General features: G+C 41.2%; 1 protein-coding gene across 3 annotated transcripts in view; it reads right to left on the reverse strand.

Annotated features, from left to right (window-relative positions):
- Positions 1-348: 348 nt before the first annotated feature.
- PACSIN3 (protein kinase C and casein kinase substrate in neurons 3) overlaps positions 349-16,933 on the reverse strand; it is a 36,356-nt gene continuing 19,771 nt past the window's right edge. Inside the window, exons 2-11 of one of the 3 annotated variants that reach the window (XM_032227038.1) lie at positions 11,951-12,051; positions 11,161-11,317; positions 9,159-9,394; positions 8,490-8,645; positions 7,310-7,485; positions 6,971-7,091; positions 5,970-6,103; positions 4,884-4,949; positions 4,311-4,398; positions 349-683 (exon numbers count right to left, since the gene is read on the reverse strand). In XM_032227038.1, the coding sequence (XP_032082929.1) occupies positions 669-683; positions 4,311-4,398; positions 4,884-4,949; positions 5,970-6,103; positions 6,971-7,091; positions 7,310-7,485; positions 8,490-8,645; positions 9,159-9,394; positions 11,161-11,317; positions 11,951-12,004 (1,203 nt within the window). In that variant the 5' untranslated portion in view covers positions 12,005-12,051 and the 3' untranslated portion in view covers positions 349-668. Of the gene's footprint in view, positions 684-4,237; positions 4,399-4,883; positions 4,950-5,969; positions 6,104-6,970; positions 7,092-7,309; positions 7,486-8,489; positions 8,646-9,158; positions 9,395-11,160; positions 11,318-11,950; positions 12,052-16,933 lie in introns of all 3 variants that reach the window. The other 2 variants (XM_032227022.1, XM_032227029.1) reach the window with 2 other exon arrangements.

Below are 16,933 nucleotides of genomic sequence, written 5' to 3' on the forward strand. Positions count from 1 at the left end.
ACAGTACATAATTATGCTCGAATAACTTATCCCTCAACTATGACAGTAAGTCAAAATTTAATTTCCTAATATTGGGTGTGGGGAGTAATAGCTTACATGGCTTGTGCTAACTTGTGCCAGTAATGAAGGGCATTCACTTAAGATGGCTCTATAATTTTGATCCAAGAGTAGTAATTCTAAATTACTCTTCCCCATAAAGTTTGCTTTTGAAGCAATAGCTAGGAAGACAATGTTGAACTGACTGTGATTATTATGGAATTCTCTACTCCATCCAACCCCAAATAGATATTTTGCCTCTTTACAAAATCCTTTCCTTTCCATTCTTCTGCAGTACACAGGAGATTCAGAAAATGTTACATTTCTTTATTAGAAAAAAATCAGCATATTTCTAGATGTTTTAAAATGAAGCACTGGTTACAAGAAAAGAATATCCCCAGAAAGGTCCAGATAATTTCATTTGTTTCTTTTGTATGCAAGTTGGAAGCCCATGATTTGGGACCTCAGCAAAAACTCATCACACAATACACTTTTTGTAGGGTGGTTGCAGTGATGGGAAGAGAGAAGCAATCACAAAATGACCTTTTCTACATAGTTAGCAGGATACAGTCCAACCTGACCAGTCTGAAGCCGGCCTTTGCACCATCCCTGTTCATCCTCTTCACTGATTTTCATAAGCTCTTCTCCTGCAAAAAGACAAAACATCAGCAACAGATACCTCTTTTCGGCTGCTCTGATAGTCCACATGTATAGGAGTGTATGTGAGCAGGTAAACCCTCAGCCTAACTGCATGCACACAGGAAGCCCCAAAGAAGTAGGGGGGGGGAATGAAGATGAAATAGGTGGTGAACCAGATGCTGCTGCAAGAATTATGTATCTAATTCTGTCAACAGCCCAAAGGAAAAGGACTTTGAGCAGAAAATAAAGAAAACGTAAGTTGGTGATCCTTGATCCTTCGGGGCTCTGACTCTGCCAAATGCCCACATTTTCCCCAAGTCAATCTGTCTCCAAATATGCCAGCACTTGCTTGATTCTTTTCACATAAACAACTTAGTCATCCTCTCTCCACATCGCTTTGTTCAGGTTTTAGCCCTTATAGTACCCAATGTGGAATGGCCAGGACTTTAATGTTCTGCCATTTTTGTTTTCCTAGCCAGCACAAAGTAGCTGTCACTTTCTGAATTACTGACTACAATTCACTACTACTACTACTTTACTACTGCTATTTCTTTACCAGAGCACATCATCACTGATAGGTTGAGGGACCTTACCTAATTTTGCTTATTTTCCACTACTATGTCAGAGGCAAGTGTTTATCCTCCCAATAAATCAGACAAGAAGCATGACAAGATGAATAAATTCTATTTTGTTGTAAGGCTAATTAATAGAATCTTGCAAGTCTGAAGATACAAACCTTCCACTTCTGCTTTTAACTACTTAATCTGTTAGGGAAGGTCACTCCTTAGTTTCTTTCTCTGGCCTTTAAGTGACTGTGGGCTACTGTCTCTCTTGTCTGATCGTTTCCTAGCCACCATCTCTTCCCTTCTTTCCCCAAGTTCATTAATACATCAGGTTAAAATCAAGATGCCTACAAAGCATCTTGCAGAATCTTTGAGGTTTTGTTTCAATGGTAGATGTTGGAAGAAGGTAAGAAGTATGAATGAAATATGGAGTTTGCTGACCGGCTGGGCATGAGGTGAATTTTAAACAAGAATAGGTATATTTATTGACCAAACCTCCATAAAGTTAATTGACAAAGTCATTTAATTCAATTTTGCAATTTGTGTAATGTGCTTATTCATTCTCAAGACCAGGTTTTGTATTATTAAGAACAGGGCCAAGAGGATCAGGCCAGGATAGTAAGCCTTATTATTTGAAGTCATTTGAAATGCGAACTGATGTGTTTAATTTTCAGGTAAGAATCTGTGATCAGTGTTAGCTTCTATTCTACGTACAGCTATAATACAAAAAGCCTGCTGGGGAAAAACGTAATTTTATAGAACAGTACCTCAGAACATTCCTATATAGGGCTTATCTGGTTTACTAAAAATATGCAGATGTCAAAAAAAGGTGATTCAATTACTGAGCTTGAAAACAATTTAAAAACTATAATCACTGTGTTAAAAAAAAGCACTATAACTTTTCAATTTTGCATTTAAGAACAAATATCAGTTTCAAATTAAATTAAATGAAATGTATGCAATGAAACTGACCAATAGGGTTTTTCTCCTTCATATATCATGCATTTATATTGAACTAATACTGGAAGATGATTATGGGTATCATCAGCAGTAGAATTTCTATCAGAAAATATACCTCTAATGTACCAAAAAGAAAGATCCCATTTCCAAAAGCTAAAATGAGGAGTTTTTGGCGCTCCAGATTTTTCAAAACTTAAGATCCCAGGCAATATGACCAAATATAAGTGATGCTAGGGTTTGGAATTCAGCAATATAATACAATACAATACAATAGCAGAGTTGGAAGGGACCTTGCCTAGGCAGGAAACCCTATACTGTTTCAAACAAATGGCTATCCAACATCTTAAAGACTTCCAGTGTTGGGGCATTCACAACTTCTGGAGGCAAGTTGTTCCACTGATTAATTGTTCTAACTGTCAGGAAATGTCTCCGCAGTTCTAAGTTGCTTCTCTGCTTGATTAGTTTCCACCCATGATATGAAGGGTAGGGAGAACTAGTTTAAATTATTTAATGTATAAGTTGCTTCCCAAATCATTCTGGGAGGCTTCCAACTTTGCCTCTTTGCTCTAAATACTTAGAAACAAGACATGAATGCTGTAGAGCAAATACAAATAGGTGAATTGTTATGTGGTTTGCAAGCAAATTGTCAACTAAGCTCTGAAGGAACTTTTAAGAAAACCAACTGCTTCCTTTCTGTCTTTTCCCACTGTAGAAATGGGATGTAAACAGAACATTGAAGTTATATAGGCAGAATTTGGAATGCCGAAGTGATGACCAAAAAAAGGCAGGATTCAGTTTCTTATAGCAGCCTCATGCTACAAGGAATATATATCATATCATGTTATCACAGACACATCAAGCCAAAATAAATTAGTATTACAACAAATGAGCAGTTCATATATAGGATTCATGCAGTTCCAGTTTTCAGCTTGAAAAAAGTTAATATAAAAAGAAGGGGACAAGCACATAACAGCAAAATAAAGCTTCAAATAAAGCAGAAATACAATATTTCTAACATCCAGATGGCCCCAACGGAGACACTCTTCAGTCTGCCCTGATATAAAAAGGCTGGCACTTATTCCTGAATGGGACCTTATCATTAAAACCACAGGGATCTGATTAAGCATAGAGACTTTTGGCTTCAACAGTATGACAAGGCTGTGGCCCTGGTGGAATGGTACTGTAACCTTTCCATTGCATTACTCATAACCACTCAGGAATGCAAAGAAGCAAAAGTGGGATAATGTTTAGCTTATCTTGTCTCTGAGCGCAACAATGGCTGTCTCTGCTTTGGGTGAGGCACATAATCCTATACACTGCAGTTATATCAATGGGTACTCATTTCCAGGCATTGCCAGCTGCTGTTCAAAGATGCTTGTGTGCAATTTTTCAAGTGGGCAACAGACCTGAGCTTTTATTTCTCTATTTCTATTTCTCCTGCTATGAGCAAGAGAACATTCTTGAATAACACAGAAACACAGGTCATTTGGCATCAATACTAAAAGGGACACAAGAGCTGACATGGCCCAGCCATATATAGGATACCTCAGGAATAACAATAATTGTTTAAGATGAGAGGCCCTTGGTGCTCTCTGAGCTTGCATGTTTTCTTCCAGACATTTCATTACCCTAATTAGGTAGCATTATCGGTGCTAGAGTAGCACTGATGATGTTACCTACTTAGGATAATGAAACATCTGCAAGAAATAATAAAGCTCAGAGGGCACCATTTCATCCCTGAGCTACAAATATTCTCCTTTAATTGTTTAAGATGTCTTTAAAACAAGCCTATTTTGAGAGAACCTGAAAATGACATTTATTCAAATTGTGTATCACCTATCTTTTCTAGCAATGTAAACTGTTTTAATTTTAATGTCTTTCCTCCCCAATTTCTAAGCAAACTCCTACGGTTCAACCCCCACCCTCCCCGTGTCCAATTATAAGAGTCTTAGGGCCATCTAGATCTTCCTTGGAGTGAACTGTCATCCAGCAGCCCCAAACACAATGGAAAGCATGTTAGAAGGTTAATGCATCTGTACCTGCTTTAAAGCTCAGTTCATCAGCCTCTTGTCCTGCGTAATCATACAGTGCTCGCACTCGCACACCTGGTACCTTTATATCTTCCTCATGCCCATTGACTTCCAGGCACTTCTTGGGAGTGTCCTCATCTGACCACTCTGAGATTTCTTCTTTCCCTCCACTGTGCAAAAAAGGGAAGAGAAGGTAAAATGAGTAGGAAACAACAAGGCAATTTAAAATTCACTTTTAAAAAGTGCCTCTCCCCAGATCATGCAGTGTTCTAGAATGAGAATAAAGAGGCAGACATCACAAGATGAAAGTCAGAGATACCATGGAAGTTACTAAAGTAGAGAAGAGAATGGCAGATCATCAGCAACAGCTCCTTTCAACTAACTGTGACCAATTTTGAAAATTATAGTGTCATGCTTTCCTATTCATATACTCCCCTCATTTGTTGGGAATACAGCTCCCAGAATTTTTAGTAAGCATTGTAATGCCTACGCAGCTACGCTTTAACTGGAGGGCAACTACATAATTGTTGAGATGGTGGACATCCTCATTTGCAAGAAAGAAGAGTGTGCATTGTGCTCAACTTCTTAACTACAAAGCTGCAGCAGGAAAAAAAAGTGAGACAGGGATCCTCAAAAGTCTTAGTTTCATACTAACTTCATACAGGCTGAAGCTCTCAGGTTGTCATAGAAGTGGCTGTTTTGATCCTCTCGATGTGAAAACCTGTGGATTTGCAAACAAGCCCTTTAAACTGGAAAGGAGATAAAACCATGCCATAATCCTCATCTTCCAGGAATAGGCAGTTAAGAAAGCAGATTTTGGTACAGGAGTACCAGACAGAAGTACACAATCTTTTCTAAGGACTGTATGTAAAATTGTATCAACACTCAGTTTTGTAAATATGTATCAGTAGCGTGCTTGGTGTTATTCTTTGATCAGGTTTTGGATGTACAGAATCCAACTGTGAATCTAGAATCTCTATCACCTATCAACTTCAGTGTTTGTTTGGTTGTCTCCTCTATATAAAATGAACTGTTCCAAGAAAAGAACAATCTAAGAATCCAATGCTCCTGATGCTCAGTTGGAAAAAGTTTTCTTCCTTAGATTCAGCAATAGGTCTAGAATCTTCATTCACAGAGACCACCTTAAGAGATTTTCATTCTTCCAACTCATCAAGCAAGACAAAGGCATTGCATGCAAATTCACCCTTCTTCTATTAGTTCGACCGTTGCTTTATAGTCTTGCTGAACTGAAACCCACCATCTTTCATTGCTGGTAATTCTTAAGAGTAACAGGTTCCATATTACCCTGTTTCCCTGAAATAAGACCTTCCCGGATAATAAGCCCAATCGGGCTTTTGAGAGCATGTGCTAAAATTAGCCCTCCTTTTAAAATATTGCAACACAGCAGCAGCCATTAGGTGACCATGCTCATCGCCTCCTGCACCTCAAAAATAATAAGACCTCCCCAAAAATAAGGCCAAGTACTTATTTCAGGGTTCAAAATAAAATGAGACACTGTCTTATTTTCGGGGAAACATGGTACTATGCTGGACTAAGAGTTTACTGCAACATTGGTGAGGAAATGGCCTTGGAAAATTCAATTAAGGAGGATTCAATTAAGGAGGATTTAAAAAAATATAAGCTGCTAAAAATGATGGATGCATTTTTACATATCTCTCCTTCTGAGAAATAAATGATATTGAGTTCCCCGCTCAAGAGCTGCAACAACTGCAATTGTTACCTCTGTTTGGTTGTTGGAGGGGTCTCTTTCATACCATCTCCTGCAGGCACAATGCTGGTCAGAGTGACATCTTCACCACTTTTGCTACTTTTCTCCTTCTTGACAATTGCCTGCTGTGCTTCCAGAGACCATTCCTGGCAAAGGGGAAGAGTAGTACCTGAATGCTTTCTGAATATTGAACATTATTTGACTACAGTACTTCCCCAATTCATAGCTTCTTGGCCCTCTTGCCTGTCCCCCATCCCCAAAAGAGAGACGGGTCAAAGAAAATATGGCATGCTGACTTTTGTGTGTAACGTAATCTTTTTCCTCCCTTTGGAATAAACTTAGAATATAGTGGTTTCATATCCACATCATTCTATGGGGAGAGGGAACTTCAAATAAAGTGCTATGTTTTATGGGGACAGGGAGGGGATTGCTGCTTATTCAGAAGCATCTGCCTTGAATGAAAATGTCTCACGTTTAATCCCTGGCATTTCTAGCTGACAAGACTAGGTTCTGTCTGCTTTCTACTGCTCTAAACATTTTGTTATTATTCTTTTTTACAGCATTAAAGGTAAAGGTTCCCTCACACATGTGTACTGGTCATTTCCGGCTCTAGGGGGCAGTGCTCATCTCCGTTTCAAAGCTGAGGAGACAGCGCTATCCAAAGACATCTCCGTGGTCATGTGGCCGGCATGACTAAACGCCGAAGGCGCACAGAACACTGTGCCTTCCCATCAAAGTGGCTCCTATTTTTTCTACTTGCATTTTTTACATGCTTTCCAACTGCTAGGTTGGCAGAAGCTGGAACAAGTAATGGGAGCTCACTCCGTTATGCAGCACTAGGGATTGAAACTGCTGAACTGCCGACCTTCTGAATGACAAGCTCAGCATCTTAGCCACTGCATCCCTTTCACAGCATAACTGGACCTCAATTTCAGTAGGATGATAAAGGTGCAACTGAAATTAATCGAGGACAAGCTTTGCGATAACTTCCTCTTAGACAAAGATAGTTCTACCTCAAACCGAGGCCAGTGCATAGCCATGCCTGGTCCATAGGTACTGCGCCACCACTTCAGATCCTCTTGGTCATCTGCTGCCACTATTCCATGATGCAAATCTCGATAAAGTGCATGGAACCTGCAATTAGAAGATACAGACATCAATCACACAACTTTTTTTATAGTAGCATTCGGTGTGGGGAGAAAAGAGGTTACAAAAAAGTTAGAAACGATGGAAATATGATCTTTTAGAGAAAATATGATCTTTTAAGAACGATCTTCCTCCAAAATCTTTCTTACCCCACAGTGTTTTCAAGGGCATAGAAGGACTCACTGTGTGTGCTTCCAATTTCTCACCTGTCATTGACAGACAAGTTCAGATGGTTGTGCATATCCAAGAACATCTCTTTGAAAAAACACAGACGTCTGCACTCTGCCTCCTGGCAGCCCTCAAACACCTGCTCCATGTCCTCCATGTAGCGAGGATTGTAGCGGTTCAGTTCCTCCAGCATCTTCTCATAATGATCTTTGCTCTAGAGGGAACCCAACAAAACAGCAAGAGCATTTATATACTGCCCATAGTGCTTTACAGCACTCTCTGGGAGATTTTCAAAGTCAGCACATTGCCCCCAATAATCTGGAAGCTCAATTTTTACCAACTTCAGAAGGATGGAAAGCTGAATCAACCTCAAGCCCCATTAGGATCGAACTCTAGGCGGTGGGTGGAGTTTGCCTGCAGTACTGCATTCTAACCACTGTGCCACCAGAGCTTATTATAATTTACAAAATTATAAAATTTGTAAAATTTGCTTACAAAATGCAAGCAAAAGTACTGGGAAGTTTCCTACTGTAATAAAAATTTAGGAATCTAACTAAACTAAATCAGAACTGATTGTTCTTTTGTGTTCTACCAAGAAATACCAAAGACTCAGATTGAACTATTTAGCATAGCATTTGCTCATGGGTTGCTCTGGCAGTTTCATAACTTGAAGAACATGGTGTTTTGCCTTCCTGGATTTGCTTTATGCAAGAGAGCAATCCTAATCTTCCACTTACTTTAGGGGCTAATCTAGAGGTTCTTCATAACTATAGCAATAGCAATAGCAGTTAGACTTATATACCGCTTCATAGGGCTTTCAGCCCTCTCTAAGCGGTTTACAGAGTCAGCATATTGCCCCCACAGTCTGGGTCCTCATTTCACCCACCTCGGAAGGATGGAAGGCTGAGTCAACCTTGAGCCGGTGAGATTAGAACCGCTGAACTGCAGATAACAGTCAGCTGAAGTGGCCTGCAGTACTGCACCCTAACCACTGCGCCACCTCGGCTCTCAACTAAGCACTAAGCACTGAGCCGTCAACCATTTTTCTTTAATCTTTAGAGATTTTCTCCTGGTCAACAATAGAACCCTCCCAAAAGAATTAAAATTGAAGACCATGGGGTGGGCTACTCTCTCTCCAGACATGGAATTCCATCAGCTATGCCGAATCCATACTCCCAATTTTGAATTAAAGACTTTCTCAACTAAGCACAATCTTACCTTCTCTACTTCTTGTGAACATTTCTCCACTCGGTCTTGCAGTTTACGCAGCTGCTCTTGGGATGTGGAAGCATCTGCTTTGGCATGATTCTCTCGTGTCTGCGCAGTTTTCTCTTCTTTTCGAGCAACGTGATAATTCTTTTTTGAAGTTTCCACCTTCCCACAGATACATTAAATATTACAAAAAGCATTTCTGCAGAGTTGCTTTCAGGACACAGTGACATATACGTAGCATTATTCAACAAGCAGCAGAAAACATTAATTGCCATTTATAATTCCCCCCCCCCCCGGCCCCAAAAACATATGTATCCATTTGGCCAATTTCAAAATCAGATTACCTTTTAGCAATGCCCCAGTAGGAATGTACCCAGTGGTGTGCATCAAACACCTGTCCTGTCAAATTTAGGCAGAATTATGTGACGTTCTTTTTAAAAGGACAAGGGACTTTGTGTTATTTTTCATGGGGCACTTTTCCCTAATCTGTGCATTTTATATGCTGCTTCCCACCAAATATTGCACTGACGTCTGCTACTCCTTAACTGAATTAGGTCCAGCAATGTGTGGCTAAACATTTACAGTGGACTGAATCAACAATTTAACTTTTTCAGGATTCTAAGGAAATCTCCTGATTTTCTCTCCACCCATCTTCAGATTGCACTTCCAATTCACCTCTTTCAACTTTTTCACCCAGGGCTTCTGGGCTTTGCGAAATCCATCCTCAACTTCCTTTGTCTCTCTAAAGCCACCAATCAACTGCTTGTGATAGACTTCCTTCTGCCAAGCCTTGATCTTCTCTGAGTCTTCACCAGCTAGACGATTCCGTACTTCTAGATGGATCTCGCTAAGTTTGTCTGCAGCAGTCAGAAATGCATGCCAGGCTTTTTCCAGAGTGCCATATTGAGGTCCTAGGAATCAAGAAAGACCGTGTAATAGTATAAGGTAAATGTAAAGGTTCCCCTCATACATATGTGCTAGTTGTTCCCGACTTTAGGGGGTGTGCCTTTGACTAAATGCCAAAGGCACAGGGAATACTGTTACCTTCCCACCAAAGGTGGTCAATATTTTTCTACTTGCATTTTTACATGCTTTCAAACTGTTAGGTTGGCAGAAGCTGGGACAAGTAACAGGAGCTCACTCCGTTATGCAGTGCTAGGGATTCGAACCACTGAACTGCCTACCTTTCTAATTGACAAGCTCAGAGTCTTAGCCACTGAGCCACCGTATCCCTTGGTAACAGTATAAGGATACCAAATATAAAAGAACTAAATTCTGAAGCCAAACTTCATCAGTTACCAAAATATTTAACCCGCCAATGTTTAAAGCAAATTATGGAATGAAAGTTGCGTGGATGTGTATGGATGTATATATACAGTAATCCAGCAGATTCAAGATGGAGTTAAAATTGCAGGAAAGGATACAACATGCACCATTTTAAGCTGCTATACTAGAGGAAAGGGGGATGTAGATCTACAACATACACAAATAAGGATAGAGTTTGTTACCAAACTCTTTGTTTAATTTCTGCTCCATAAAGATTTAATTCCTATAGATAGCAATCTCTATAAATATCAACCTGCACCATGTCACTTTATTGCCCGTCTACGGTTATCACTCATAGATTTCCCAGCACATAATGCAAGTTTGTCTTTTATCTCTTCTACAAAGACAAATGTTATGGGCTCTTGGCTCCTTCCTATTTAAGTCAAACTTTAGTTGCCTATTCAAAAGCCATTGGCAAAAAGCCATGGGTCATTTTCATAGAAATAGCAGTATCAGCTCCTCCAGGTTCATCCTGCAGACTTTGTGAGATGTTTACCTTAAAGCCAAAATGCCACATAGCTTTCCTTGACTTAACAAAGTTACGTCTTGGAGAAATAAATTCTTTCTAGAAAAGCAGGAAGGGCATGATGCCAGGGGTGGGCTTCAAAAATTGCAGCAATGGGTTTGCTGCCCTATTGCTGGGTGGGCATGGCCATGGTGGGCGTGGCCTAGTAAACCTTCTGCCCCATGGGGGAGGGGGCATTTTTTCCGGAGGTTTTACTTGAGCCTCTGGGAGGGTGAAAACTGCTTCCCCTGGACTCCGGAGGCCCTCTGGAGGCTAGAAACAGGCCCGTTTCCGGACTTCCGGAACCTCTGGGAGACCCGTTTCCCCCCTCCCCTGAGCCTTCGCATGGGCCCTGCATTTACCTGGTATGATGAACGGGCTGCGTGGAAACTCCTGGGAGGAGTGAGGCGGAGTGGGAGGGGTGAAGATGGCCAGCCAGGGGTGGCACTTGGGAGTTGACCGAACTGGGCAGAATCCTAGAGGATCGCCCAAACCCATGCGAACCCCCAGCAGCCCAACCCTACATGCTGCATGCCCCATCCGCGAGGGTCACTTGATAGGACCTAGGAGCCTTTTCTGCTGTGGCACCCCCTCCCCCATTGGAACATCATCCCTCTTGAGAAGGGCCCCAATCCTTCTGACCTTTTAGATAACTCTTTAAACCTATCTTTTCCAATGAGGCTGGGGATCTTCTGATGAAAAGTAGCCTGCACACTGGCTATGTTATATATACTATCTCCCCCATTGTGAGCTTTCTTTATTTAGTACTTACGTTTATTTATTCTTACGTTTATTTATTGAATGTTTTAATTTTGGTTTCATGGCCACATACTCCGTCTAGAATACCTTTTTCCACAGATGTCCTCCATTTGCGGGACCAATCTGTTAGCTGTTGAGCGTAGCTCTTCTCAATTTTGGCTCTCTCTTGGAAGCAGGAGACAAGGTCATTGCACAACCGGTTTCCATCATCCACCCTCTTCACTGTCCTCTTGTAATTGCCAGGCTGAAATTAGACCACAGCATCAGTTACACTTGCCCTCTTCTGAGATTTGTCTTCAGAGTCAGAAGAATGCATCATACTCCCCCGCACCACGGGTAATGCTTGTGAGCTGCAGAATTATTTCCAAGTCTTGTAAGCAGAGATAGACGGCTTGTATATCACGGTCACAAATGTCAAACTTTATTATTATTAAGTTCTAAAAATGGTACAATCACAAAATGCCACCAATAAAAATGGCATCTGTATCACCTGCTCTAGGCCTGCTGTTGCTGCCTTCAATTTAGAACAGAACAGAATAACCGAGTTGGAAGGGACCTTGGAGGTCTTCTACTCCAACCCCCTGACTAGGCAGGAAACCCTATACCATTTCAGACAAATGGCTAACCAACATCTTCTTAAAGACTTTCAGTGTTGGGGCATTCACAACTTCTGGAGGCAAGCTGTTCCACTGATTAATTGTTCTAACTGTCAGGAAATTTCTCCTCAGTTCCAAGTTGCTTCTCTCCTTGATTAGTTTCCACCCATTGCTTCTTTCTTCAAGAGGAATTTAGACCATGAGACCTTAGTTCTTCTACTAGGATTCTCCCCCAACTTTTGGAGAAGTAGCACCCTACCTCTCGTTTACTCTGCTCTTACCTCCCAGAAACTGCCACTGGGAGCCTCTCCACCGGTATCATCCTCTGCTGACATCACTCTAGTTTCCTTGCAGCACAAAATGTTTGCAAAGTTTGGTGCTCCTGGAAAAAAAAACCCAAAGAAAGAAATGTACACAAATTATAACATGGCAATTCAGCAAAAGGTTGAACAAACAAAGTCCTTCATGGCTCCCTAAATAGACTAGCCCTAATTTAACAATATAGACCAACTGCCCAAGGAACACAAATGATACAGCTTTGTGCTTTTTCCAGAGAAGCTTCATTTATGAGTATAACCTACACCATCTGCCTGTGAAGAAGACATCTAGTCAATGCCAAGAAGGTATTAATCACCTATAGACTAGTGTTCCCAAGAATGAAAAGATCTGAAATAATGCAGTCTCAGCTTCAGACTCTTAAAATGTGGGGATGGGTGTGTGTGAGTGTGATTACACACATATATTACAGGAAGGAGGCAAAGGATATTTTTGCCTAGGAGTAATACATAGATGTTTACATAGAATACATTTAACTCTAACACATAACAGCAATTATTTAAAAACTAAATGTGATACTAATTATCCCTCACTGTTCCATCACCCTCATATTCACACAGGAATCCAGAGCTGTGCCATTCAGCCACTTAAATGTAACAGTGCCTTGGGGCTTTGGCGTCACACAAAGGCCACTTCAACTCCCTAAATAGAAGAGAAATCTGGGAGCCATAGTATAATATATAAGGACATCATGAGGTTAATTCAGAAGCAAATGAAGATTTGTACTGAACTCCACTATCTCTCTGATAATTCCATTACCACCTAACATGCCACAGCTCATTAAAAGACTGGCATGCATGCTCAAATGCAGCTCACTATCCCCTGTACATTCCAGTCTATAAAAAGTCCCCCCTCCACGCCCTTTAAAAATATCCACTTGGCCTCTGGCAAAAAAATATCCACCCTCTGTAACAATGTCTTCTATAACACAAAGTCTTCCTTGAGAAAGAGACCCCTAAACAGATAAGAAAGTTAAAGCCAATGCAAGCTGCCCTATCAGCCTTATCCTGTTGTATCAGAAGGAGCTTTAAGAATGCATGGTCTTCCTTTTAGCTGACGCTGTCATTCACCTGACCAGGTGACTAAGGAAGTTAAATTCATTTGCTGAGCTAAGCAGAAGACTCAGACGCACCAAGTAGCCTAAACCTTTTGGTTAAGAGCTTCACATCTCAGAAAGCAATATTCCCTGTTAACTACCAGCTACGTACCAAATGCAGGGCCAATGCCAGGGTGAGCAGGGAAACCTTGGGGCTCTTCGTGATCAATATGCTGGGAAGGAATCGCATGAACATGACTTTACAGCCGATCCAAGTTGGTCTGACTCAAATACATCCTTCTGACTGTATCGGTCAGGCAGCTAAAACAACCCTGAGACCAGAAGGAGCCAAGACAAACTTGGCTTGTCAGTCAGCCAGGACTGGGATTGTGCCAAGTTCTTGCACCTGCCACAAGTAATCTTCCTTACTTCCTCCTCTGGCACTTTTTGAAGCCCGGATCCAAGTATTATTATTTTACATTATATATGTATAATAATAGTATATGAGTGAAGCAGCACAGCCATATGGACCTCTTACCACCTGTCCAATTTTAGAAGCCAGGGGTAAATGAAAAAGGCCTCCAACCATACATTTCAGGCATGGGAAGACTTATGTGGAAGACAGACATAGTAGCTAAGAAACCAGGGCTTTTTAAGGTAAGTGGGCACAAAACGGACCAGCAGTCAATAAAACTGTTTCCAAACTGTTGCTTAGAAACAATGCAGCTGCAATTGCAAGCATTTTCTCCCATCATTATTAAACTGAAGTCTGAAGTCCAACTTGAGGAATAGTCCTCTAATCTAATGAAGCCTGCAGAACTGGAAACCTATAAAGAGAGCCACAAGTCAAGAGAAGAATGCCAAGGGAATGGACTGTATTGTCCCCAATCAAACAACTTCACCATATGTTTCTTGGTAGCCTAATACAAAAATTACAGCTTCTGTAATGGATTACCATATGGAGATTTTATCATATAGAGTGGGTGGGGTGGGGGTGGGGGGACTGTAGCCCTTTTACAATTTGTGGACTTCAACTCCCAGAATTCCTGAGCCAGCATGTTCAGCTAGCCCCCTGGTATTTTGAACATTGCTGAAATCAATTCAGAGTAAAGTATTTGGTTCAATCTTGTATTCTTTTTGTAAAGTGAAGGAAAGAGAAATACTGTATACAGATAATGAATGTTTGGGGGGTAAGTGTTAGATTGCGAAAACTGTCATTTATTTAGAATTCAACCAAGTAAACAGCTATTTATGAAGCTGATTTAAGGTGGCTCTCTACAGTTCTATGTTAGTTCATATGCAGGGGATATTCCTTTCCCAATACAATCAGGAATCCTTATGATTTTTTTCACTCTTTAAAGCAGGGGTGTCAAAATCGTGTCATCTCATTGTCGTCACGTGACGTATCTGCCATTCCCCCCCCCCTTAGCTATACCAGGCTTGGGCGTGGCCAGCTCATGGTGCATCCAGCCCATGGGCCGTGAGTTTGACACCATGAGTTTTAATTCAAATAAATTCTAAACAAACTAAACAAACATAATGTGAATCTAAAAAGTGAAAAGCTCCTTGTTTGGGGGAAGGGGAGTGTCTCAAGCATAGTTACAGTGCCCTCCTGACTGATGCTCCATGGAAATAGGGGTCCCTCAAGACATGATCAGCAATTACATGCTGTATGTTTAAACTTCTCCAGCAACTAAAAGGACTAGAAATTTGCCTTGTGAGGGCATTCCTAAAACTATCCCTGAAAAGACAGATGGCTGCATATGATTGTTCAGCTGTGTCTGGTTACATGCCAGAGCGGGCAATAAGAAGACTTTCAACCCACGATCAAGGGACCAGATTGACTATCCCACATGGGGGCAGAGATGGAAATAGCTGAATATTTACAGGACAGTCACAATCTATTCAGAAAGAAGGCTGAGTCAGAAGGAAGGTATAAAAAGCACAAATATCCTAGTTATCTTCCACGTCATATTGTTTCATGTGAGTCAGCAAATGGATTGTTTCTTTAGTTCATAGGCTACTAAATGTAGTAAATATAACACATTATTATAGGGTAATGCAAGGAATGAATGTCTTATTAATCACAAATACATTATTTATTTTTTATGAATCAAGCCATGTCCTGTATTAACAAATAACGCTGCTTTAATGACAAACCTCAGAGGGATGAGTCCAGCTCCCTTTACCTTTCTTAAATTTGGTATAGAAGAAGTTACAAAAATTTTTTAAACTTTTTAACAGCAAACCTGTCCCTCCTAGAACTCCCCCCCCCTCTTTCATGTGCACTTTGCATCCTTTAATGTGCTTCTAATGAACAGAATCTCTGAAAACATCCAAATGCCCTGAGAAAACTTTGTTGAATCAAGTTAAATAGCTATCGGATCCACTAGACTGCACACATAGAGGTCAACCAGATGACTCTTGGAACTCAACAATATGCAGCAAGTGCAACAGCAGCTCCCTGTTTATGGTTCTCACAAGAAAATACTCAGTAACATACCAAGGCCTCTAGTATATAGCCTTGAACCTTCAGCTCTCGAAGGAATTGGTTATTTACAGAGTTTTCTGATGACCATCTAATAAATTGTCCTCTGCTCCTTATTTGTGAGCAGCTATGACTCTTATGTCAAGGAAGTTTAGTTATAGATTATCCAACTCTATAGTATCACTGGAAATAGAGTCTCTTCTTGGATTTCCCCCCACCCCCACTTCTGTTCAATTGTGTCTGATTCTCAGACAATGCAGTAGTTGTAGTTGTAGTTTATTCAATTTGTATGCCGCCCTATTCCCGAGGGACTCAGGGCGGCTAACAACCAAGGGGGGAAGGGGATACAAATAGGAAAATAAAGACAAACAAATTAAAACGACAAACAAATTAAAATACACAACAGTCGCAACATTCAAGTGGGGCTGGAAATTTATCAGCCCCAGGCCTGCCGGAACAACCAGGTCTTCGTGGCTTTGCGGAAAGCCAGAAGGGTGGTGAGCGTCCGGATCTCAACGGGGAGATCGTTCCAGAGGGCCGGAGCAGCCACAGAGAAGGCCCTCCCCCGGGGAATTGCCAGCCGACACTGGCTGGCAGATGGGATTCGGAGGAGGCCTAGTCTGTGGGATCTGATAGGTCGTAGGGAGGTAATTGGCAGGAGGCGGTCTCTCAAGTACCCAGGTCCAATACCATGTAGGGCTTTAAATGTCTGAACAAATCCTTGCAGTTTTCTCGCTACGATTTTTCAGAAGTGGTTTGCCATTGCCTGCTTCTTAGGGCTGAGAGGATCTGACTGGACCAAGATCACTCAGCAGGCTTTGTGCTTAAGACAGGACTAGAATTCATGATCTTCTAGTTTCTAGTCTTAATCATTAGACCAAATTGGCTGTCTATAGATTTACTGAAAACTGAATCGCTTCTTGGTACTGATACTCTGATGCCAAGGCACTTGATAAGCGTATTAAAAATGTAATATCTGAGCTCTCCTTGTCAGCAATAGGGCTGGCAGTATTATTGATCCCAATTGTTAACCTACCAGCCCAAGATAGTTGGTGGCAGCAGTAGTAAGAAGCAGGGGTGGGTTCCAGCAGGCGCTACTGCCGATTCGCTCGTGTGTGTGCTGTGCAATTAAAATTGTTCTGTGCATATGCAGAACTGAAAAACAAGGTGCTGTCCAGATAACTGGTTCAGGGGCATGGCAGGCCTGGGTTGCTGTCGGTTCCAGTGACCCAGATTGCCAAACCACTACTAGTTTGGCTGAACCAGTCCAAACTGGTAGGAACACACCATTGGTAAGAAATACCACAATGATAAGCTTTTTTCACATTCTGGGCAGATGTGAGAAAGCAACAGGAAGAGGCAATTAGACAGAAAAGAAAATGGTTTTTATTAGCTGTAATAAAA

This window comes from Thamnophis elegans, chromosome 1 (genome assembly GCF_009769535.1).
Source record: "Thamnophis elegans isolate rThaEle1 chromosome 1, rThaEle1.pri, whole genome shotgun sequence".
Taxonomy (NCBI): domain Eukaryota; kingdom Metazoa; phylum Chordata; class Lepidosauria; order Squamata; family Colubridae; genus Thamnophis; species Thamnophis elegans.